At 40.2% G+C, this 25,175-nt stretch overlaps 1 protein-coding gene across 1 annotated transcript in view; it reads right to left on the bottom strand.

Moving 5' to 3' along the window:
• The window catches only part of dnah5 (dynein, axonemal, heavy chain 5), a 343,343-nt gene that overhangs the window by 251,217 nt on the left and 66,951 nt on the right, over positions 1-25,175 (bottom strand). Inside the window, exons 4-5 of the mRNA XM_048608626.1 lie at positions 15,963-16,097; positions 8,334-8,418 (exon numbers count right to left, since the gene is read on the bottom strand). Of these exons, the coding sequence (XP_048464583.1) occupies positions 8,334-8,418; positions 15,963-16,097 (220 nt within the window). The remainder of the gene's footprint in view (positions 1-8,333; positions 8,419-15,962; positions 16,098-25,175) is intronic.

The following is a 25,175-nucleotide window of genomic DNA, read 5'->3' as shown; positions in this document are numbered from 1 at the left end:
CAAGTAGTTCCACAACTGCATGTCAGTTATACACCACAGTAATTCTCCCTTGGTTTCTTTGTTTATTCTGTCCCTCTGAGAACTTGGACAGGTAGTAGCGTGGCAGGTTTGTCTTAACTCTGTTGGCAATGGTAAGCCCACAGAGCAGGTTTGTTACAGACATTGAAGTCCTTTTACTAGCCCATCCCTACCTACCCAGAGGGCAATTAAGAGTCAACCACATTGCTGTGGGTCTGGAGTCACATATTGAAGCAGATTTCCTTCCCCAAAAGAACATTAATGAACTAGAATTTTCCCCCTATAACAATTAACAGTGGTTACATGTTGCCATTAGGATATATTTGTATTCCAGGCTTTTTCATTGTATTTAAATACTAGCATCATAGAGGGATTTGAAATCATGTCCCCAAGAACATTAACCTGGGGTTCTGGAATACTAACTTAGTGATAATCCCACTATGCCCAGTCTCACTTTGCACTGACTTCCAGAATTAACTTCTTTCTTGGGTCATAATCCTATTGAATACAAGTTTCAACTGACAGCACTTACTTAAGTGTTTGAATACACTTTGATGGTCCTCCTGCCATGCACATTGTATGTTTTGCTTAAGAGTTCTCCTAATGTTGATGGAATGTTTGGTATGCATGCTAGGAAGTCAAAAAATCCGAGACTATAACTTGAACAGATGGGACAAAAAGTTGTCCTGACTTCCATTTACCTCACGAGGCACATTGCTGTTGAAGACGAGTCCTTCACATGCAGCCACCATTAGTACGTGTAGATTTTGATTGTGTTCTTCTTTGGTTTTGCGTATCACCACAATATCATCAGCACAACATACACACCAATGTTCCCTGTAAGCTGGTCAGCCATGCACCAACTTGCAGGGTCTACCCAGGCCACGTGCATGATATGCAGACAAATTGACTTCACTGAAGTCACTGCCACAGATCGAACTTTGAGGTCTGCACAACAGCAGGAGAAATTAGAGGGAACATAGATAGAAACCCAGGAACGTCTTGTGTAATTCTATCCATATGCTGTTAAAACAGATCCTAACTAACACCAAAACTGAAGGTAATTGCTGGAAGCAGTACCTTCCAAACGTAATTGTGAACATAGTGATTTCCTAATATTGTTTATCGAGTGAGCAGACCAATATTCATGCCTGGTATCTAACTTGGAGAACTTAGACCCTGTAATTTCAGATTCCAGTTCCTCTAAAGTTTAAAATTTGTGTGTGCATCTCTTTCAAGAAAGGTGTACAAGTTGTGGGTCCAGAAATACCCCGATTGTGCCCTCTTTCTTCAGCATGCACTTAATAGATTGGCACCAGTCTGTGTGTTGACATCCAGAATAGATCATGGCGTTACATTCCATAATGTCCAGCTCATTCTCAAGCTTTCTAGGAGTGTCAACTGAAGAAAGTGCAGATTCTCTAGGGCCTTTTGTATTGTTAGTACACAGAAAGAACTTGCACACATAAAGGGGGTAGCCATGGGTACCCACATGGGCCCAAGCTACGCCTGCCTCTTTGTAGGTTACGTAGAACAATCCCTCTTCCGTACCTACACCGGCCCTAAACCCCACCTCTTCCTCCGTTACATTGATGACTGTATCGGCGCCGCCTCGTGCTCACACGAGGAGCTCGAACAGTTCATACACTTCACTAACACATTCCACCCCAACCTTAAGTTTACCTGGACCATCTCTAACACCTCTCTCCCCTTCCTGGACCTCTCTGTCTCCATATCGGGCAACCACCTAGAAACCGATATTCATTTCAAGCCCACCGACTCCCACAGCTACCTAGAATACTCCTCCTCCCACCCACCTTCCTGCAAAAATGCTATCCCCTATTCCCAATTCCTTCGCCTCCGCCGCATCTGCTCCCAGGATGAGGCATTCCACTCCCGTACATCTCAGTTGTCCTCGTTTTTCAAGGACCGTAACTTCCCCCCCTCGGTGGTCGAGAACGCCCTCAACCGTGTCTCCCACATCTCCCGCACCTCATCCCTCACACCCCGTCCACGCAATAAGAACCAAAAAAGAATCCCCCTCGTCCTCACGTACCACCCCACCAACCTCCGGATCCAACGCATCATCCTCCGACACTTCCGCCATCTGCAATCCGACCCCACCACCAAAGACATCTTTCCCTCCCCACCCTTATCTGCTTTCCGGAGGGACAACTCTCTCCGTGACTCCCTTGTCCGCTCCACACTCCCCTCCAGCTCCACCACACCCGGCACTTTTCCCTGCAACCGCAGGAAGTGCTACACCTGCCCCCATACCTCCTCCCTCATCCCCATCCCAGGCCCCAAGAAGCCTTTCCATATCAAGCAGATGTTCACCTGCACATCTGCCAATGTGGTATACTGCATCCGCTGTACCCGGTGTGGCTTCCTCTACATCGGGGAAACCAACCGGAGGCTCGGGGACCGCTTTGCAGAACACCTACGCTCGGTTCGCAGCAAACAACTGCACCTCCCAGTCGCGAACCATTTCAACTCCCCCTCCCATTCCTCAGACGACATGTCCATCCTGGGCCTCCTGCAGTGCCACAACGATGCCACCCGAAGGTTGCAGGAACAGCAACTCATATTCCGCTTGGGAACCCTGCAGCCCAATGGTATCAATGTGGATTTCACAAGTTTCAAAATCTCCCCTCCCCCTACCGCATCCCAAAACCAGTCCAGCTCGTCCCTGCCTCCCTAACCTGTTCTTCCTCCCACCTATCCCCTCCTCCCACCTCAAGCCGCACCTCCATCTCCTACCGACCAACCCCATTCCGCCCCCTTGACCTGTCCGTCCTCCCTGGACTGACCTATCCCCTTCCTAACTCCCCACCTACACTCACCTTTACTGGCTCCATCCCCGCCTCTTTGACCTGTTTGTTTCCTCTCCACCTATCCTCTCCTCTATCCCTCTTCTATCTGCCTCCCACTCTCTCCCTATTTATTTCAAAACCCCCTTCCCCTCCCCCTTTTCTGATGAAGGGTTTAGGCCCGAAACGTCAGCTTCTCTGCTCCTATGATGCTGCTTGGCCTGCTGTGTTCATCCAGCCCTGCACCTTGTCGTCTCGGATTCTCCAGCATCTGCAGTTCCTACTATCTCTGTACACATAGAGTACTAGTTTTAACTTAACAAAATAGGTGCCAGCCATTCTTTGGTTCATGTCTCAGGGTAATGCCTTGACCAATGAGAGTCAATGTGTCTGATTTGAAAGTTAAACTAACCTTGGCACTTCACTGTCAGTCATTATCAACTGGTGCATTTTTCATGGCAACACCTCTGTCAATCAAGTTACTTGCCAATCAATCAACCAACACTCCTCTCTTCGACAGTATGAATATTGTTTTCTCTTTACATTTATATATCTTATATATAAAGATATATGATATATAAAGATAAAGATATCGCTATTTATAAAATCTTATATAGAAGACAAAATGCTTAGACAAAATATGGTTCAGTTTCAGCAATATGAAAGTTCTAGCAAGCAATTATTTGATGCAAGTTACTTGAAAAGGTCAAATAGGTTTATTAACACCTTAAATGACAAATTTCAGTTACAGATAGCTACATATAGCAGCTTCTTGTCACCTAGTTGTTTTATATCCTGGTGTCTGGTTCATTAGCATATCCAGCTGTTCATGCAATACCGGGCAGGAAGGAGATTTCAGGTTTATGGGCCAGTGATAGTGAATAAGCAGGTACATAATGGTGTGCGGCTTATATGGGACTTTGCAAATAGTGGTGTATATATGAATCTGCTGCCCTTGTCTTTCCACATAGTAAAGGGTGTAGATAAGGCAAGTCTTAGCAAGTTGCTACAGGGTATTTTGCAAATGGCACACACTGCCATAGTGCAGCCACAATGTGATGGTAATGGACAGAGTGAATGTTTAAGATGGTCAATAAGGTGAAAAATCAAATAGTTACTTTGTTCCAAAAATGTCTTCTTCAGTGTTGTTGGAGTAGCATTCATCCAGGCAAATGGCAGGTATTCCATCAAACCTGACTTTGCCTTGTGTTGTAGACAGGCTCTGGGAAAGTCAGGAGGTCAGTTACTCGCTGCAATATTCCCATCCTTCTGTAGCCAGTTTCCAGTCAATGATAACCTCCTCGATGATGATTATGGTTGGGGGTGGTGTTTGGAATCAGCAGTGGTTAAAGAAAGTCAGCCAGATTCTCTTTGTTGAAGATAGGTATTCACATGGCACTTATGAGAAATGATGTTCCTTGTCATTTACCAGCCCAAGCTTGAATGTTGCTCAGGTCTGGAGAGTAAACAAATAGAGCAGTCACTGGCCAGATGGAGTTTGTCTGCCTTTTTTTTGTGCACAGGCATATCTGGGAAATTTTTGATATTGTTGGGTAGGTCCTACTGCCGTAGTTGCACTGGAACAGCTTTTCATGAGAAGTACAGCTCGTTCTGAAGCATCAGTATTCAATAGTACAGTCAGGACATTGTCAGGGCCCATAGCTTTTACATCTAAGGCTTCAGTCTTCTTCATACCATATAGACTGAATCAAAATAACTATACAATTTGCATGGCGGAAGTAGCAGCTGGAAGTCTATCATTCTATTCAAATTGGCTGAAAACAGTTATCTCTGATGCAGGGGTTCTTATGAGGTAGCTACAATGGATCACATACTCACCACTTCTGGCTGAAATTGGTTAGAAATATTGCAGCTTTGTCTTATACATGCTTGGCTCCCCAATCATTGGCGATCAGGATGTTGTGGAACCTCCTTGTCTAGTTAGTTGTTTAGTTGTCCATTACCATATACAAACATAACTGGCAAGAATGCAGAACTTTGATTTGATCAGTTGAATGTGTGATTACTTTGTTCTATCACATGCAGCTTTCACTTTTTAGCATGTATGTAGCCTTTTGTTACAGCTTCACCAGCTTGGCACCTCATTTTTAAGCATGCCTGATGTTCCTCACAGAATGATCTCCTGCACTCTTTATTAAACTAAGATTAATCCCTGATATTGATGCTATGCTAGAACAAGGGATATGTAAACCATTACGTTATAATTTGTGGCAAAATACAATCCTGCTACAACTGATGACCCACAATACCTTATAAATATCAGCTTTGTGTAGGTAGATCTATTCCAGATCTATCCCATTTAGCATAATGGTGATGCTGCACAGCATAATGGAGGGTGTCCTAAGTGTGAAGACCAGACTTCATCACCACAATGGTCACTTCTACCAATACAGTCATGGCCAGATACATTGATGATGGGTGGCTGGTAAGGGTGAGGTCAATAAAGATTTTCCCTCTTCTCTTTCACCACCTGCCATGGACCCATTCTAGAATATATATTTCTTTATTCATTATTCATTCACAGGATGAAGGCATCGCTGATGAAGCAGCAATTATTGCCCATCCCTGACTGTCCTTCAGGACTTAGCTAGTTAACAGCAGTTGTGCTACTGATCCACTCTTGGGATAGGCACTGAAATTCCAAATCCCAACCTCTCTTCTATGTCTTTGCTACCCTCAGTACTTCTTCTGAATGACACTCGACATGGAGAAGCACTGATTCATCGGTCAAAAGAGGGTATAAGTGATAATTAAGAGGAGGTATCCTTGCTGACTGTTTCTGACATGAGCGCTCATGGAGTCCAGTGTCAGTGTTAAAGACTCCCAGGGCCACTCCCTCCTGACTGTACATCATTGTTCTGCTACTACTGTTGGGCATCTGTGCAGATTGAAATGAGGTTAACTATAAATATTGTGAAACTGTCAGCAACGATGTTAAGTAGACAGCACAACTGCACTAAAATAAAGAACTGCAGATGTTGCAAATCTGAAACAAAACCATAAGTTGCTGCAGAAACTCAGCATGTCTTGCGGGATCTGTGAAAAGAAAGCAGTTAACGTTTCGGGTCCAGTGAACCTTCTACAGAGCTGACTGTAGCTCGGAAAAGGTGATGCAGTGGGGCAGGAGGTGAGGTGAGTCAATGACATACTTGAGGTTGTTTATCATGCTTCCAATCATAAAATCTTCTATCTACCAATATTAATATATATTTAAAATTATTAGTACATGTACAGTGATGTACATTCAGGAGGGAGTGACTCTGGGAATCCTTAATATTGACTCCGGGCTCCAGAAGCATTAATGTCATCTGATCAAACATCAGCAAGGATATTGAAAACAAAAAATGCTGGCGATCACAGCAGGTCATGCAGAATCAATGGAGAGAAAGCAAGCTAACATTTCGAATCTAGATGATTCTTCATCACCACAATGGTTACGTCTACCAGATACATCGGTGATGGGTTGGCTGGTAAGGGTGGGGTCAATGACGATTTTCTCTCTTCTCTTTAACTACCTGCCATGGACCCACTCTAGAATAAATGTTCTTCAGGACTTAGCTAGTTAAGTTACCATTGGTGCTAAGATGAAGAGTCATCTAGACGCGAAACGTTAGCTTGCTTTCTCTCCACAGATGCTGCCTGACCCACTGTGATCTCCAGCATTTTTTGTTTTCAGTTCAGATTCCAACATCTGCAGTAATTTGCTCCTATTAGCAAGGATATTTCCTGCTGATTACCACCTATAAACCTCTCTCAGCTGATGAATCCATGCTCCTCCACATTGAATTTCATTCTGAAGAAGAAAGGAAAGCAACACAGATATGCTTCAGTTATATGGCTCTACCGTGAGTGATTTTTCTCCCTATGAGGAAACACTCCAATACCATAAACTTTTTTAAAATTTAGTTTACCAGATGAGGGCAGCCTGAATACTGGTTGAAACTGCAATTGTAATGTGTGCCTTTCAAAAATATTTTCATGCTCCATTAATAATCTACTGTGCCGGTAACATAGTACATGACAAATTTCAAGTGCACAACAGTCAGAATGTACAAAATCTATTTGATACAAGTAATTTATTTACAAAAAAATAGAGAAACAATTTTGGAATTCAGCTTAATGAAAATTCAGCAGCATACAAATCAAACAGGCAATCAATTTACAATCAACAATTTTGTGGTATCAACAAAGGTAAATTTCATCCATATTGTGCAGAATATCAGTTACATTATCCTGCATGGGCAGGTCTTTCCATGGAGTGAATTTTAAAATATGATGGTTTTTGGATTCTGCCAAATCTGATTAATGATCATGAGCAGGATTTTATGGTAACTTGCCAGGATGGACCAGATGTTAGGATGAAAATGACTTGAATACAATTTTATCCAATATAACAGCAATCATGGTACAGATTTCCTTCCAATATCTCTAACAGAAGGATAGTTTTAACAACTTAAAAATATAATTATTTATTCAAAACCCAGATTGTGCTCCAGCATAATTGACAGTTTCACTTTGACAATATAATCCAACAATCATCAAGATTAATTTTCAAGTGCTAATTTAATTTGACAATTTACCAAAGTGAAATGTGAATTGCCACCATACTGGTTGCTACCCCAGCACAATAAACACAATACTATATAAATGTTGCATATTGCCAATCCACAGGATATTTAAAGAGAAAGGGATATAATACTAAGCAGGCCAACAGGGAGTTGTAAATTTTAATAAAGTTTGATGCCTGTGTAAAAACAACACTTCTCGGTTCTAAAAACTCAACTACGATCATGATTTCTGAGCAACTAAAAGCTCACCATAGCTTAACAAATTTATCTCAGTAGAAACTGAATCATACAGATCACAATCCCTTGTTTATTTCCAGTTAGTTCTTTTCAGCAGGGGTCATGGTGGGTGGCTTCATCATTTCTGGAAAACTGACCTACGTTGCTGCTTCTAGCCACTACTAATACAGTGTTCACACAGAGATGGATTATGGACAAATACAGAATGGGGTTCAAATGTACTGATGCCTTCAATGATCAAATATCCTGCTGATGTTAGTATCATAAATAATGACCACTAAAGACACAGTATCACGGGCTAACCAATGCAGTTGGAACTGTACCTTGGCAAAGACATCACACATTGAGATGGGTAACAATGTAGAATTCTTATGAACCATTATGTTAGACACCATCAGTGAACTGAGTAAGTACTCTAATTGCATCTAGCTATCCGAAAGCTGTACAATGTCAAAGATGTCTCCTTGAACACAACAATACACTTCAAAATCTCAGTACTAGGCAAAAGCTGAACAACATTGTTACTTGAATAGCTTTTTATGATAATGTGATTTGTTATCAGTAGTACTGAAAAAAATACAAAAGTATATAGAAATGCTTAATTTCTAACTCTAAATCACTCAGTTAGCATTGTCAGGGATAGGAGTAGTTCACTTAATCTTTTACTTGTTTTTGTTACCTGTTTCAGTTGGTTCTATTTCTTGATAATAAAACATGAGATGAGGAAGTCCTCCTGCAGCAAAAAATGAATCTACACGTTCAATCTGTAACATTAAAAGAAGCAAAGAGGCCAAAAATTGTAACTTGTAAATTAATGCGGAAGAATATTTTCTAAGGTAAATATTATCAAATGTAATTTTACTAAAATGGCAATCAGATTAACATCATAAACCAAAAACACTTTAAGGAAATTGAAGATAGCATATATTCTATTAGTGATTTTGACCACTGCAAATTACACAATTCCTCTTCACATTTGTCAAGAAACAAAGAAAGAATTGCATATATTTATAGCCTTTCACAGCCTCAAAGTTCTGAAATGCTTGCAAACAAATGAAGAATTTGGAAAAGCATTGTGCAAAATAGGGCAATCAATCCAAACAGGGAAACATTCTACAAACAGCAATGGAACAAATTACTAGATAATCTTTTGGTGATGTTGAGTGAGGACTAAATACTTGCCAGGACATTGGGAGAAAACTCCCAGCTCTTACTTTAACAGAGCTATGGGATTCTTCTTGTGGTGGGGCCATTGATGAACAGCTCATCCAAAAGACTTCACCTCCAACAGTGCATTACACTTTCAAAACGGCACTAAACGCCAACCAAGATTCTATTCTCAAATTTCTGCAATTGTGACTTGGATCCTTGGCTGCCTGATGTAAAGATAAAAAGTGCACCTACTGAGCCAAAGCTGACACATTTGTAATGTGCATTTCGGGTAATACCTTGGCAGAGCAGATCATCCACATTTTGTAGAAAGCACCCCATGTTTATTTTTCTACTGTCCTCAGCAGGAGGCAGCATCAGTGCTGTAATTTAGCCCATAATAATATTTTGTGGTCAGTCAAGTGTGCTTAAGTTAATTTAACTCATGAGTCACAAGCTCATAATTCATTTTTGGCCAACAGCTCAGATATCCATTAGACTGGTAATGGAGCTGAGCCCAGAGAAAAATGCTATTGATTGACAGGTCTATAATTTATGCATAATTTTGCAATGTCCATTTACACAAGTTTGAACAGGTCTGAAGCACTTACAATTTTGGCTGTCGATATTTTAAATGGTTTGGATGACTGTAACTTTCATTGGCCTATAGTAAATGGTGCCTTCCTACAAAATCGAAAACTTCTCAATGAATATAGCTAATTTCAAAAAGCATTCTTTCACACATTCTATTTTCACTTTAGGACTCAAGTGGTTCTATACAGTGTATAGGCCATGAATGGACACAGAAGTACTATAGCAATGACATGAGGCATCAAGGATTACAGGGTGGGTGAAGGGTCATATCTTGGCACGAGGGGTGAAAGAGCTTGGGAGGAACTAGGGTAGTTGGAGTGGATCATATCTTAACCAGAGGGGTATTAAGGGCAATATTGATGAGTGAAGGGCATAAGATGTCATGGTAAGCATGAAGGTCCACAGCGTCATGTGACAGTATTGCTTGGCATGGACAGAATGTGCAAGACCTTTTGCACTTACATTTCAGAAGGTTCTCTCATGGACAATATGGTTCATAACACCGATAAGATGCAGTGAACCATGTCGCTTTGAAAAGCTAGCCTGACACAATAAACTTACAGGCAACGAACAAGCATAGGCCATTCAGCCCTTCAAGCCTGCTCTGCCACTCAATAAGATAATAGCTGGTCTGATTTTAACCTTAACTCTACATTCCTGCATACTCCAGATAATCTTTTATCCCCTTGGCATTCAAGAATCTATCTGCCTCTACCTTAAAAATATTTTGCGATTCTGTATCCACTGCCTTTTGAGGAAGTGAATTCTAAAGACTCACAACCCTCTCAAAGTAAAATGTTTCCTCATCTCTGACTTCAATGGGCAGCTTCTTATTTTTACACCATGACCTCCAGTTCTGATTGACATATGCGGAAACATCCTTTCCACATCCACCCAGTCAAGTCCCATCAGGATCATGCAAGTTTCAATTAAGACACCACTGACCATTTTAAACTCCATAGGATACCGGCCTGCCTTTCCACAGAAGGCAAACCAAGTTGTGGTCTCGTAAGCCTTTTCTGAACCCCTTCTAATGCGTTATCATCCCTCTGCAAGTATGATGATGAGTACTGTATACAGTAATCCAGATGTAGGCTCACCAATGCCCCATATAACTAAAGCATAACCTTTCCACTCATGCATTCAATTTCATTTGCAATAAAACGTAAGCTTCTATTTGCTTTCTGATTAACTTCTGTACCTGCATAGTAGCTTTTGCAATTTCTACATTAGGGCACACAGATCTCTCTGTATCTCAGAACTCAGCAAACTCTCAGCATTTAAATAGATCTTTGTCCAATCACTTAATCTATCTATATCACTTTGAAGACTCCTTATCTCTTCTTCACAATTAATTTTCCTACTCACCTTCGAGTCATCAGGAAATTTAGCTCCATGCCTTCAGTTCCTTTATACAAATCATTTATATAATTGTAGAGTTCAAGCCCCAGCACTGACCCATGTGACACAGTACTTGTGAGACCTGCCTGTCTATTTATTCCTCGTTTCTGCTTCCTACTTGCCAGCCAACCTTCTACAATGCTGACATGTTACCCTCAACATCACAAGCTTTTATTTTCACCAATAACTTCAATACAGCACCTTATCAAATACATTCAGAACCCAAGTACTACACATCAACTGGTTCTCCTTTATCCACAGAACAAGTTACTTCTTCAAAGATAGGACACCAAGGTGTCCTGATGGTCACTTTCACTCCTGCATGGAGTGCATGAAAATCCAGACATGCAAATCTGCAATGAAAGCTGAAGCAAAAATGATAGAATTCACATTTGATATCCAAAAACTAGTAGCCTTGGGCTATGCTGGAGTTTGAATGTTCTCAGATTTTGGAATACCTGTTTAAATCATACATAAATTAGTTAAGCATTATTTCCCTTTGACAAAACCAAGTTGGGTCTGCCTGATTATCTTAAACTAATCCAAGTGCTGTTTTGTAATGTCGTTAATAATAGCTTCTGACATTTTGCTCATGTCAATTGTTAAGCTAACTGGTCTGTAGTTTCCTATTTTCTGCTTCCCTCTCTTGTTGAATAAAAGAGTTACATTAGCTATTTTCCAAAAGTAACCTTCCCCGAATCTAATGTTTAGGAATATTAAAACCAACACATCAATTATCACACTGGCTACTTCTTTTAAGACCCTCGGATGAATTCTATCAGGACACCGGCTCTTGTCATTTTGCAGTTCCAATAATTTACTCAGTAAAGGTAAAGATAAAGCTGCCATAGTCCTAACAGACCACAGGGCTGTTCTTTCATTAAAGAGAGATGATTAGTGGTGGTCTAACTTGAGGGTCATCATACCTCTGGTAGGGGGGCAATGTTGAGAAGGAGAGTCCATCAGATTAACTTCAGCTGGTGAGGGAATTTACTCAGAACTACCTCTCTGTGATGTCATTGTCTTGTGATCCCCACTCTCTTTCAATTCCTGATTTATAGCTATTTCTGGTATGTTACTTATATACTGTTTAATAAAGACCAATGCAAAATATCTATTCAATTCACCTGTCAACTCCTTTCTTCTATTCCTGATGTCCCAGAATCATTTCCATAGGACCAACACTTACTTTGTCATATCTTTTCTTCTTTAAATATCTGAAAATAATTTTCCCATTTGCTTTTATATTTAGGGTAATATTCTCTCATACTCTAATTTTTCCTGCTTATTAATCTTTGGAATTGTTTACAGTTTTTTTTATATTTTACCTAATTTTCTGACCATTTCCCTATTTTTGAGTCTGATACTGTCTTTGACCTTTTAGTTAACCACCGATAGTGGGCCTGAGCCTTAGAATTTTTCATATTTGTTGGAATGCATCTATTCTGCACTTTCCGGAATATCCTTTTAAATGTTTGCTACTGCAGTTCTACTGACCTAACCCTTAATCTGAATTGCCAATTGACTTTTGATAGCTCTGCTTTCATGCCCTCATAACTACTCTTTTTAAACTCAAAAGTAATAGTCTTGGACATTTATTCTCTCCCTTAAACTATACGTTTAAGATCACTGCTATCTGGGGCGCTTTCACTCGGAGGTCAGTTGTTACTCCTACCTTGTTGATCAAAATCAGGTCTTGTATAGCTTGCTCTCTGGCTGGTGCCATAGCATGCTGGTCTAAGAAACTGTCCCAAAACATTCAATGAATTCCTCATCTACACTTTTTTTCCCAGCTGGTTTTCTCATCTATATGTAGGTGTAGGTTAAAATCCATGATAATTGCTGCACCCTTTTGACAAGCTCCGATTATTTCTTCCTTGATTTCTGCCCTAGAATGCAGTTACTGTTAACAGGGCTTGTACACAACAATGAAAATTGCAGAGGACTAGGATATGCCTATCAATGCAATACAGCCAGTCAGGTCAGGAGCGAATGGTGCATATGCACAACACAACCTAAACCACACTGGTGTAAATGAGAAACACCAGGAACGATACGGGAATCGCAGAATCAGATCCTGGCTGCCATTTTCACTCCTGCATGGAGTGCATGAAAATCCAGGCATGAAATCTACAATGGAAGCTACAGCAAAAATGGTAGACTACATGTCTGATACCCAAAATCAGGGCAAAGATCATGCTGGACTTTGAATTTTCTTGGATTTTGGATGACCTGTTAAATCATACATTTTCATCACGGTGAAGCTATAGCAAGAAATAAAAGCAGTCAAGGACATAACAACTTTGATTAGTTCATCTCTGAACTCTTTTAAACACTTTCCCCTAGGTCCAACTATAAGCATTATAGTGTTCTTTCATCTTACTTTTGATACAAGATTGACAAAAATGAACTTTTACGAATAAAAAAATCAATAACAGATAGAAGAGATAGGATACTCCAGTTCCCAAGACGGATAGGCTATGTTGTCAGCAGCAGGTGAGAGCACACTTGCAAGCATTTGCTTTCTCAATTAGCTCTCACAATGTGTTTGGAAGACTGCGTCTGCAGTTTATGAACAGTGGCATGTTGCAAAGCCAGTGCTTTCAGCAGTCAAGTTGAATGTTGTGAAAGGTGTCCGCTCTGTGATCAAGTTTATTGCTGTTTGTCATAACAAAAATTTGGCAAGCATGACAATGTATTATCCAATAGCTGTCATGGCACCTATATTCAGGAAAACTCAAAGGTACCAAATTTTTCAGCGAGCCCACCACTCCATGTGTACAGGGATGGTCACTCAGTGACAAGGGCTACCTCCTCAAAGCCTGCCTCATGCCACCCATCAGGCAACCATACACTAACAAAGGGAAGAGGCAGATGCTGCACATGCTTCCACAGGGGCCACTGTAGAGTACACCATAGGGCTTCGTTAGATGCGATCCAGATGCTTAGGCCGGTCAGGTGGTGCAATGTAGCACACCCCAGACGAGTTATTTTTTGCTTTATATTTATTCACAGAATGTAGATGCCACTGGCTAGGCCAGCATTTATTGCCCAATCCTATTTTCCTTGAAAAGGTGCTGGTGAGCTGCCCTTTCAACCACTGCAGTTTGTGTGGTGCAGGTGCTGTTAAAGAAGAAATTCCAGGACTTGGCAGAGTCAGGGCAGAGGTGGTTAGGGATGTCTTGCATCAGAATGAGGTGGAAAAGCAGGCATTCTCCTCTGAGGAACTGAACTTGAGGAGGCTAGGTAGCACAGGAATGCCCTCACAGCCGTCAAGACATCTGCTCCTATATGAACATGTTTCTTTTAGCATTCTCTTTGTTATTGACCAGTTGGCTGGAAGGTCAGTGCAACCTCTATCCAACATACCACACTGGCTGAGAAGACTTTCATTTAGCACTACTGTTTTTTGTTTTCTTTCTAATTGATAATGTTCTGGGGCCATAGGTTCAAATCCCATCCTGGCAGATGATGAAATTTGAATTCAATAAAAGAAACTCTGGAATAAAGAGCTGGCCTCATGGTTTATTATTGTAAGAAAAACCCCACATAGCTCATTAATGTCCTTTGGAGAATGAAATCTGCCATCCTTACCTGGTCTGACCTACATGTGACTCCAGACTCTTAACTGCCTGCTGGCAATCAGCGATGAACAATAAATGCTGGCCGAGCCACCAACACCTACATCTCGTGAATAAATAAAAGAAAAATGTGATCCTAGAACATTCAAACCCTGAAGGTGTCAGCAGGGACGAGACTGTCAGCCACATGTAATTCAGTGTTGAACTTGCCATTCAATAAGTTTGCATTCAAAATAAGCAGTTGATCACTCCAGAGTAAAAATATATGCATATTTTCTTCCCTCACCAAGACCTCCTCTTAACATTCCTTGAGGGCGGCTTTCTAAGCTTCAGGGGCTACTTTTCCATTCTTATTAAATCCTTCATTAACTGAGATGCGTTCAGGTACCAATATTAATTTCCATATTTGCGTTGACACAAACAGGGGATTTCAATTCTCAGAAGCAGAAGTTATCAATATCCTCAACAATTATCAAACTGCCATAAGCTTAACATCCACGACACAAGATAGTCTTAAATTTCCTAGACAACATACTATTTAAATTGGGCACAACACACAAACTATAAGTTAGCAACAAAAGTTTTGTTTTCAATAACTTATTTACTTATTTTGATTGAATCATGGGAGTGACCACTTTTCCAGGGTGATTTGGTAGTTGCACAGATGATTTCACCTGCCACCTCCAAGTATTTTGAGCACTGGATTACCCCCATAAACTCAACTGATAGAAGTGACACATCTAAGACGGCCAGAGCTACATTTTAACTTCAAAACTGAAAATTCAAGTCATGGAATGAAAAAGACTAAATGATAGTGTTATAACGATAAGACACATTATTAATCCCCGTATTCTGTTGCTGGAAGTTGATAATTGAGACGTACGTGGCAAAATAGAAACAGATAGGTTAAATTATCCAAACACTAACTGTTGAGCAACATCCACACAGAAAAGTATATCTGGTTTTTCAACAATTCCAGTTTTTAGACAGCTGGCTTTGGGTTACTGCACCTCTACATATTACTGAAAAACACCTCAGTGGAGGTATTGTAACTTAAACATAATTTCTAGAAGTGTTATACCACAAATACTATGGGTTTGAACTTTGATGACTTTGGGTCTATTTTACAAACTGTGTTCAATGGAGTATAGCCTGACTAACTTACACCTTAATCAATTGCTCCTCATGACTTACTGCCAGCTCCTATTTGCACCTGACCTCTCCTGATTGCTCCTCATTCTCTTCCACTTCCAAACCTATGAACGATATTAAAAATTGCCTAAAAATTAATTTCCTCTTTTCTGGAGAGTTGCTAGCAAATAGGCACGCGGTCGATTTTGGGTGGACATTTGATTGTTAGATCTTTTCTCTTTCATTCTGAATGTAGTGTATGGCATTATCTTACGGCAACTATGTGATATATTATTCAGGCTGTTTGATGCATTGGTGACAAGTGAAATACTTTGAAACACTGGCTGCAGCGAGACTGTGTCAAACTTCTGAAATTGTACTGAACCCCTGAAACAGCGGTCTTGATCACTATTCCTCTTATTACATTTTTTTAAAGTCAAAAAAAGGTTTACCTGGGAACCTTCCAGAATGGCATCTTCCACCTCAATTTTCTCCAGGCCAAGACATGCAGCCACAACTTCCAAAATATAATCATGTTTACCATCCAACTGAGCCCGTTTAGCTTCTCTTTCCTCTTTTAGCTTTTGCTGCAAGGGAAACAGTTTTCCAGTTACAAAACTGGCAAGGTTGTTTTACATTATTCCCTTTTTACAAATTGCATAATTACACCTTTCACACTGTTTTGACACCTGTTCTCATGCTAATACAGCTCCTATACAAACTGCCAGGAATGGTACAAAAGAACAGTAAAATTGCAGGTCTCCTGATTTAACTAAACTACAAACACCTCCCTCAATTTCAAACATTAACTATTTTTACAAAAAGTGATAGTTCATAGTTCTGCAAATTGATACCCTCATTATCAGTTACTGAGAAAGCAATAAAACTGCTAACTTCTAAAATATACATAATTGTAAATTCTTACATTAGAATTCAGGGTGCATTTATGTACAATGATAAAGTACCATGATTCAGCATATTCCTGAAACTTCAGAAGGAAGAGAGTAGCATAGTTGGTCAGCGGTTATCACTGCTGCTTCATAGCCCCAGGAACCCAGGTTCGATTCTCACCTTTGGCGACTGTCTATGTTGAACTTACACCCTCTCCCCATGTCTGAGTGGGTTTCTGCCAGTTGTTTGGTTTCCTCCAATAGTCCAAAGCTGTGCAAGTTAGGTGGCTATGCTAAATTGTCTATAATGTCTAAGGATGTGCAGGGTGGGGGTCTGGGTTTGGGTGGGATACTCTTTGTGTAGAGACACCACCCCTGCACCACACAAGCCTAATAAGTAAGGCACCAACGAGATTCAACTCAGGGTCTCCTGTTTACAAGGCAGGCACTTTAACACACTGTTGACACTTAAAATTTTTATTATAATCACATTGAAAACAGAAAGAGAGAAAGAAGAATTGTTTCGCAATTCCAATAAAGAAATCAGGAACAGCACACTGCTGACAAAGTCCCAGCCACAAGAGCAGGCCCTTAAGCATTTGGACAAGCCCTGGCACTCACGAACCAAACTCCCAGCAAAGGTGATTGGTTCCACTGTCTTGGAGATACCTCGAGAGTTGAGGGCTAGGAGACTAAACCTGATAAAAGGTTCCGGAGTGGAGGCCAAAGACAGACTGATGTCTAAACAAGTAAAGTTTCCACAACCTCCTGCAACTAAGCCAATACCAAACAGTGTTACATTCCTTTGGACACAGCCAAGTAGGTTCAGAGCAGGACTGCATTTGAAAAGCTCTGGGTCCCTGCAAATTTTGTCCAGGCTTGTATCCTAGAGAATGCTTCAATTTCACTGTGGTGCGTAAAAGAAGAGGACAGTAGTTACAAGTAATGTGCCCCAACTTGACTGGTAAAAATAATGGTGCTACAGGCTGTCTCCTATTGTTGGAAAGACCAGTGTATCCATGGTCAGCCAACTCAAGTCTGAGAGCCTTTGATGCACAAAGTGCTGACACACCATAGTCCATCTGCTTCAGAGGGTGCTAGAATTTAGAGTCTCTATTCAATATGCGGATAAGATGCATCACATCAGGAAAAAGAAAATTAGAATAAAGATCATCGAGTGGCAAGCTGAATTATCAGAATCATGTGCAAGAGTTTGACAGATAACTTGCAGCTGGTCAATAATGGGCAAAACTAAAGGATCTAATACTAAATGATACTCAGAGGAATCCTCTGCCTCTGTTGCAGGAAGGGGTAGGTTACACACTGCCCCAGGTTAAACATGATGAAAAGATTGTGACCTATACAAGAACAAGGTGACCACATTGATTGCAGCAGCTCTCGAGGTATCTCTTTGCTTGCTGAATATCGTGAAAAATGTATTTATCTGCGTCACTCTTATCAGACTGCAGATCTTGACTGAACGCATCCACCAAAATCCCAAAGTAATTTCAGAACGAGAAGATCTACAACATGCATGATCTTCTCAGTCACAGTAAGAGAAATGTCATGTGCCAAGGAGACTGGTATATATTGACTTAACTAAGTTAGTCAATGTGAGCAGATGAAGTCTATTTAAGCTGCTGGAGAAAACTAGCTGACCATCAAAGTTTTCAATGTGATTCCACTTGCCATGACAACATGATGGGTAAGTTTAGCTATGAAAAGGCAATACCAGAAACTTTTGAGATTACAGGTGAGTACAGACCAGTTGTATATTGATGGTTTTTCTGTCAAAGAAAGTCACAGGTTGCCCTGGGAAGACTTGATGGCCACAAAGCATACAGTCCATCACACTTGGGGTGGAGGAGATGATGTAATGATGTTGTTGGACTAATAATCCAGTCCCTGGTAATGCTCTAGGTACTCAAGTTTTAAAACTATCATGGCACAATAAACGGCTGGAATTAAAAGTCTAATGATGACCATGATCATATAAACTCTGGTTCAACCTTTCCGTAGGTGATCTGGGACTTATGATCCATTGTCTTGACAATAAAGATAGAATATTTTACAAAAATTCTATCACAATATAATTCTGTTATCATTTTTAAATTGATTATTGTTTTCTTCGGTTATCAAAACACATTTGAAATGTCTTTTGCTTGTCTTTATACTCCTCCAGGTACTTTACATGTATTAAAATAAAAATAATGTTTTTTGCAGTTTACTGTGCTATGGGACTACTTAATGAAATTTTTCACATTAATTACGGTGTTGATTTTCATTCCTTAGAGTACTCTGTATCACTAATAACATGGTGTCTGAGATACTATTCTTTAATGAATACTTAAGGCTTGTCTTCAACATTTTAAACACTTGCATATTGGATACAGGTATCATTCAAGAGTAAAGGCAAAATGCACAATGTTTTGACTGTCAATCCAATACTCAAGGTCTACTGTCATTCACATACAGCTGTCTGCTATATTAGAGAGGATTCTGGTTTAATATTCCTTGTTTCATTTTTACCAACTATATTTACACTCCACGTTGTTGATACAGAAATACACTCTTGCTGAAGGAATAATTACTTCCAAGAGTGATTTGTCAAACTTATAAAAGCTCCTCAGAAAATAAAAACACGTTAAAATAATGTCTTAAATATCATGCAACAATGTCTGTTCTTCAGACAAACTTCTCACTTTAACTTCCAGTTTAACTTGCTATGATCGAAGACCAAACCACCAAACCTGTCTATGTCACATAAAAACCAAAAGAACTGCGGATGCTGTAAATCAGGAACAAAAACAAAGTTGCTGGAAACAGCACCTGTGAAGGAAAAAACACAGTTAACGTTTCAGGTCCGGTGACCCTTCTGAGGAAGGAAGTTCACAGATGCTGCCAGACCTGCTCAGCATTTCCAGCAACTTTGTTTTTGTTCCTGTCTATGTCACAATCTGCCTAGGGACCCGGATTTTTTTTTAAAGTAGACAAAGTGTGAGATCCAAAGGATTCACTAAGAGATAAAGACATAGAAACGTAGAGTAATAGACTCATGCAGCATGGACACAGGCCCTTTGGCCCAATCCCCTCTGCTGACCAGGTATCCTATACCGAACTAGTTCCATTTGCCTGCATTTGGCCCATATCCCTCTAAATCTTTCCTAGCCATGTACCTGTCTAAATGTTTTTAAATGTTGTAATTGTACCCATCTCTACCAGTTTCTCTAGCAGCTGATTCTATATATTCACAATATTCTGTGTGAAAAAGTTGCCCCTCAGGTCCCTTTTAAATCTTTCCCCACTCATCTTAAACCTATGCTCTCTAGGTTTAGACTCCCCTGGGAAAAAGACCTCTAAAATTCACCTTATCTATGCTCCTCATGATTTTATAAACTCTAGAAGGTCCTCAACCTCAACCTCCTACGCTCCAGGGAAAAGAGTCTCAGCCTACCCAGCCTCTCCTTATAACTCAAATCTTCTAACCTCGGTAACATAACTGCCACAAGATTCAAAACGGTATAGAACAAACACCATTAGACTTGGGCTGTATAGCTTTAGAAGTTATACAATCTGTAATTCACATTGCCTAGATAGGTGCTGTTCCAACAACACTCAAGGAGCTTACTACCATACAAGACAAAGCAGTCTACTTCATAAGCATCTTATCCAACACCTTCAACATTCACTCCCTTCACCAGTGATGCACAATAACAACAAATATGTACTGACTACAAAGTGCATTGCAGTAATTCACCAAGTCTCTTTTGACAGCACTTTCCAAACCCAAAACCTCTACCACCTAGAAGGACAAGAGCAGCAGATACATGGAAACACCACCAACTGCAAGTTCCCCTTCAACATCCTGACTTGGAACTGTTTTGCTGTTCATTCACTGATTGGTCATATTTCTTCCCTTGCTTTATGCACCCCTGGACTCCCAAAATTTCACTGCAATATTTATTTGCAGGTACAAATCCTGCTTTTCAGCGAAAACTGTTACACCAAGCTGTAACCAATCCAGGAGTTTTCTTTGAGCTCTATTGGTGCTCAGTTGCATCAAGCAAATACAGTTTGCAACTTGACAATTTTCACTCTCAGCTGCATTGAATGATTAGTGGTATACAACTTCTCCTGAGCCCTCATAACTTGCAGGACATTTTCTAAGTCCCAATGCCAACATTTAGCTGCATATTAATTCCTAAATCCTAGGGTTCTGGATGATCCAAGATGGAGGACAGGAAAAAATTGTGGCTGTAGGAGCTGCTCCTTTTCTGAGGTATTTTCAGTGTTGGAACTGATTTCCTTGAATTCTAGGAGCTATAATTACTGTTTTACAAGCTGTTGCATCATTTTGGAACTTTAGGATAAAAGATCAAAAACCGGTACTTTATAAAGGGGGAAGGGAGACAAAGGTAGTCACCACATGGGAAGTCATTCAAACAGAGAAAGAAGCCTACACAGTTGCCTGACCCAGCGATGAACCTGCACAGCTGCCTTTTCTGTTTGGTTTCAAGTACGTATGGACATCAGAGTTTTATATGAGAAAAATAAACAAAAGCTAAATTCACAGGTGACCTTGGAGAAACCTGTGTGGCGGAGCTCACAGCAGGGGAGCAGTTATGTGGCTAGTTTTAAATTGAAAAAGGGATCAAAGGGGCAACTTTTTCACGCAGAGGGTGGTGCATGTTATGGAATGAGCTGCCAGAGAATGTGGTGGAGGCTGGTACAATTACAACATTTAAAAGGCATCTGGACGGGTATATGAATAGGGAGGGTTTAGAGAGATATGGGCCAAATGCTAGCAAATCTGACTAGATTTATTTAGGATATCTGGTCGGCATGAATGAATTGGACTGAAGGGTCTGTTTCTGTGCTGTGTATCTCTTATGACTACGACTCTAACTTCTTCCTCAGTGCTAACAGTTCCAAACATAAAGTCTCATCTCTGACTCCTTCTTCGACTTACCTGCCCTTAACATTTGAATTTCTATTTAGTGCCCCTCAAGCTGTGCTCAGCGACTCTTCAAATTCTTTGCAATGAGCCCCTGCCCCTACTACTGGACAGAGCTGAATGCTGCCACCCAGCGACTCTTGAACTGAGTGTGCTCTGAACGTTACAATTCTCCCTTCTCTAATACAATTGGATACAAGAGGAAATATGTTTAATCATATTCTGACTTTATTAGTGTTAACCGTACACTCTCAAAGTTGTTATGTGGTTGCTTGATAAAATGTTAGGCTGCAGCACCCCACACCCTTATTTTGCTTCTTTGCTTCGGCTTTTTTGAACATCACCAATGATGCAACTATCACTTTTGAGAGCCTTTGGATACCACTCTGTGGTGCCACATAAGGCTGGAAAGATAGCCGGTACTGAAGAAGTCTGTGACTGATCATTCCACATTGTTTTCCATGTTACAAAAAAAAGTAACCAGCAGAAAAACTTGCTTATATTATGTATTCCATCCAAAATACCTGATAAACTCTAAATTCTGAGGCACCTCAGTAGTTTACTCTTACTGCAAGGCTACATTTTCAATAATCAAACCATTTCTGCCTAATGGAGGCTGAGCAAATGAACAGTGATCCTCAACTGATTGTTGCTTTCTGCTAACTCTATATAAATTTTAGTTCCTTTTGCCTTGGTCAGTAAAGTTACAAAGTGTCAGTTGTAGTGAATGCAACCACTCCCAGATTGATTTATGCATTGTCTGACCTGCATTGAATTGTGTTCCATCCAGAACCAAACAACTAATATATTTGAGTTATCTGATCCAATTAAAATCATTAACAATGTCATTAAAACTTAGTAAATGGACTTGCGTAGGCCAAAATTGACATGCAAGCAGTTCAAAGATTCCCAAATTAACCACACATTGTTTAAGCATTTTGGCAAGAACAGGGTAATTTGTTGCAATAACATTGTTGCTTAGAAACGGAAAGAAGCCAATGAATTATCAGATAGACCAGAAAGTCCAGTTTCAAGTCATACCTCGGGACACGATGGCCATGGAGATGTGTCATAACAAGTCCAAACAAGTTGATGAAAGAAATCAAAAACAAAGCCTCACAACAAGTGATTGAATCTTTATCCCCAAAGCAGTGTTTGTCAAAATAATCTTTGCACTGTGCTGTGAAAAACCACATTGGAAAAAAATCCAAGAACACTGAAGCAGAACAGATATGTAAAAAAAGGGTCAATGCTTGTAACTAACAGACAAGGCATTACCATCAAACTGAATTTAGAAATGCCAGAATGTCAAAATGACATTAGTGTTTGATAGGTGTCCAATGCTGATTACGTGGTTAACATTGATTCTGTAATCAACCACATCAAAAACAAATTATCTGGTTAGTTATTTTATTACCTGTTGGTGGAATCTTGCTGTGTATAAGTTATGGTTGCAGCTGAAACTAGGGTGAATGGGACAAAGATATGTGGAGAGGTTAAGACTGAGATATGGTAGAGAGAAAATATAACTAAGCACAGATTAGTTAAGCTGAATGATTCAGTGTGACATTAAGTGAGAGGGAATGATGAACCTGTTTCCATCATTATCTGCTCCAGAGTCTCAAAGATTCCTTCCCCTGCCAGTTCGCTCATGGAGGAATGGTAATCCACAGCTCACCACTGTCTGCCCGGAGCAATCAGTGACTAATTAGTAACTAATTGACCACAGTATCTGGCCAGTCTCAGGCAAGGCTAACCATGATTAACAATCAGCATCTTTTCTTCATGCTGGAGACGAAATGAGCATCACCACAACTGAACGGAGCATTGATTACATGGTCTGTAGGCAATTCGCATATTTCCATCAAATGACTTCTGCCATGCTGTGTCAGGCATTTCCATGGGTGGAATGAGGGAGAGTAGGTTCCTGGTGTAGACTGTGATTGGCTGACATCTTGTCCCTAACGTAGGGAATGTCATATGGTACCAGGTACAGGCTGTGATTATCAGACTTGGGTAATTGGTGGCTAGTCCTGCCCAAACTGAGATACTGCTGGAATGCTTTCTTTGGCCAGTAGAGTGACTGCTGCCAATTCCAGGGACTTCTGACCACTTTGGAATAGTTGGCATCCCTTCAGGCTCACCAGCCTGGAAACAGTTCAGAGCCAGGCACACAAGCTGCTGAGGGTTAACGCAGGCTGGTTGAAAGGATTTTGTATAGTTAGGTGATTAGAAATTTGTCCCTCTAACATTTTCACCATTTTCTCCATTTAAATTTACCTGCAAGGTCCTGCCTATATCATGAGTTGATACACCAGGGGCAGAAAATGTTGCTAGGAGAATCAGTAGTGAAAGGCATTAAACAAGATATTAGAGATCCATGCAATAGGGTTACAACTGTAATCATGAGTGACTTTAATGTACATATAGATTGGGTAAGTAAACTCACAATCGCATTGTTGGTTTTAAGGAACTAACCAAAGAACAGGCTATTCCAGACTGAGTACTTTTCGATGACAATAGATTAATTAACAGTCTTGTTATGCAGGGTCCTTTTGGGAACAGAAACCATAATATGATAGAATTCTTCATTAAGATGGAGAGTGAAGCAGTTGAATCCAAAACTAGGGTCATAAATCTAATTAAGGGAAATTACAAGGGTATAAAGGTGCAAATTGGAAAAGATGCATTGGGAACATGACTAAAGGGGTTGTGATGGATAAGCAAATGGTTCACATTTAAACAATGTGTGTATGAATTACAATAATGAATCATTCCATGATGAGAACAATTATGAAACAGCAAAGGTGGCTCAACCATGGCTTACAAAATAAATTGGGATAGTATCCACACAGCAGACATAGAAAATTGCCAATGAAATCAGCAAGCCTGAGGATTGGAAGTATTTTAGAGCATGAGAGTAAAATTCCAGAGAATATAGAAACTGACAACAAATATTTCTGTATACGTATACATATATGAAGAGAAAAATATTTATAAAGATAAATGTAGGTCTCGTGCGGTCAGAAGTCAGAGAAATTTTAATGGGGAACAAAGAATTGGCAGAAGAACTGAACATATACTCTGGTTCTGCCTTCACGAAAGAGGGTAGAAATTATCTTCCAGAAATTTTAGGGAACCAAAGATCTAGTGAGAGAGGAGAATTTAACAAAATCACGATTTGTAAAAATTGTAAAACAAAAAACATACAGGGGAAATTAATGAAGTTAGAGATTGACAAATCACCAGGGCCTACTGGTCCACATCCAAGAGTACTGAAGGAAGTAGCCTGAATATATTAGATGCATTAGTAGACATCTTCCAAAATTCTAAAGACTCTGGAGCAGTTCCTACAGATTTGAAGGTGGCAAATGTAACCCACTATTAAAGCAAGAAGGAAGAGAAAAAAATAAAGAATTGTGAACCAGTTAGTCTAACATCAGTAATAGAGAAAATGCTACAGTCCACTTCAAAAGATGGATAATGGAACACTCGGAAAGCATTAATGGGATTGGAGAAATCTACTGTAGATTTTAACGATGTAACCCATCAAATAGTTAAGGGAGAACGAGTTGATGTGGTGTATTTGGATTTTAGAAAGCTTTTGATAAAGTCCCTTTCAAGAGGTTAGTGGGCAAAATTTAAAACACATAGGATACAGGGTAAAAAATTGGCATGGATTGAGAATTAAATGACCGACAGGAAACAGAATGTAGGAATAAATAGGAGATAACAAGGTGTAGAGCTGGATGAACACAGCAGGCCAAGCAGCATCAGAGGAGCAGGAAGGCTGACGTTTCAGGCCTAGACCCTTCTTCAGA

Source organism: Rhincodon typus, chromosome 2, assembly GCF_021869965.1.
Source record: "Rhincodon typus isolate 14 chromosome 2, sRhiTyp1.1, whole genome shotgun sequence".
Classification (NCBI taxonomy): Eukaryota; Metazoa; Chordata; class Chondrichthyes; order Orectolobiformes; family Rhincodontidae; genus Rhincodon; species Rhincodon typus.
The sequence above is the reverse complement of the archived record's forward strand: the minus strand, read 5'-3'. Positions and strand labels throughout refer to the sequence as shown.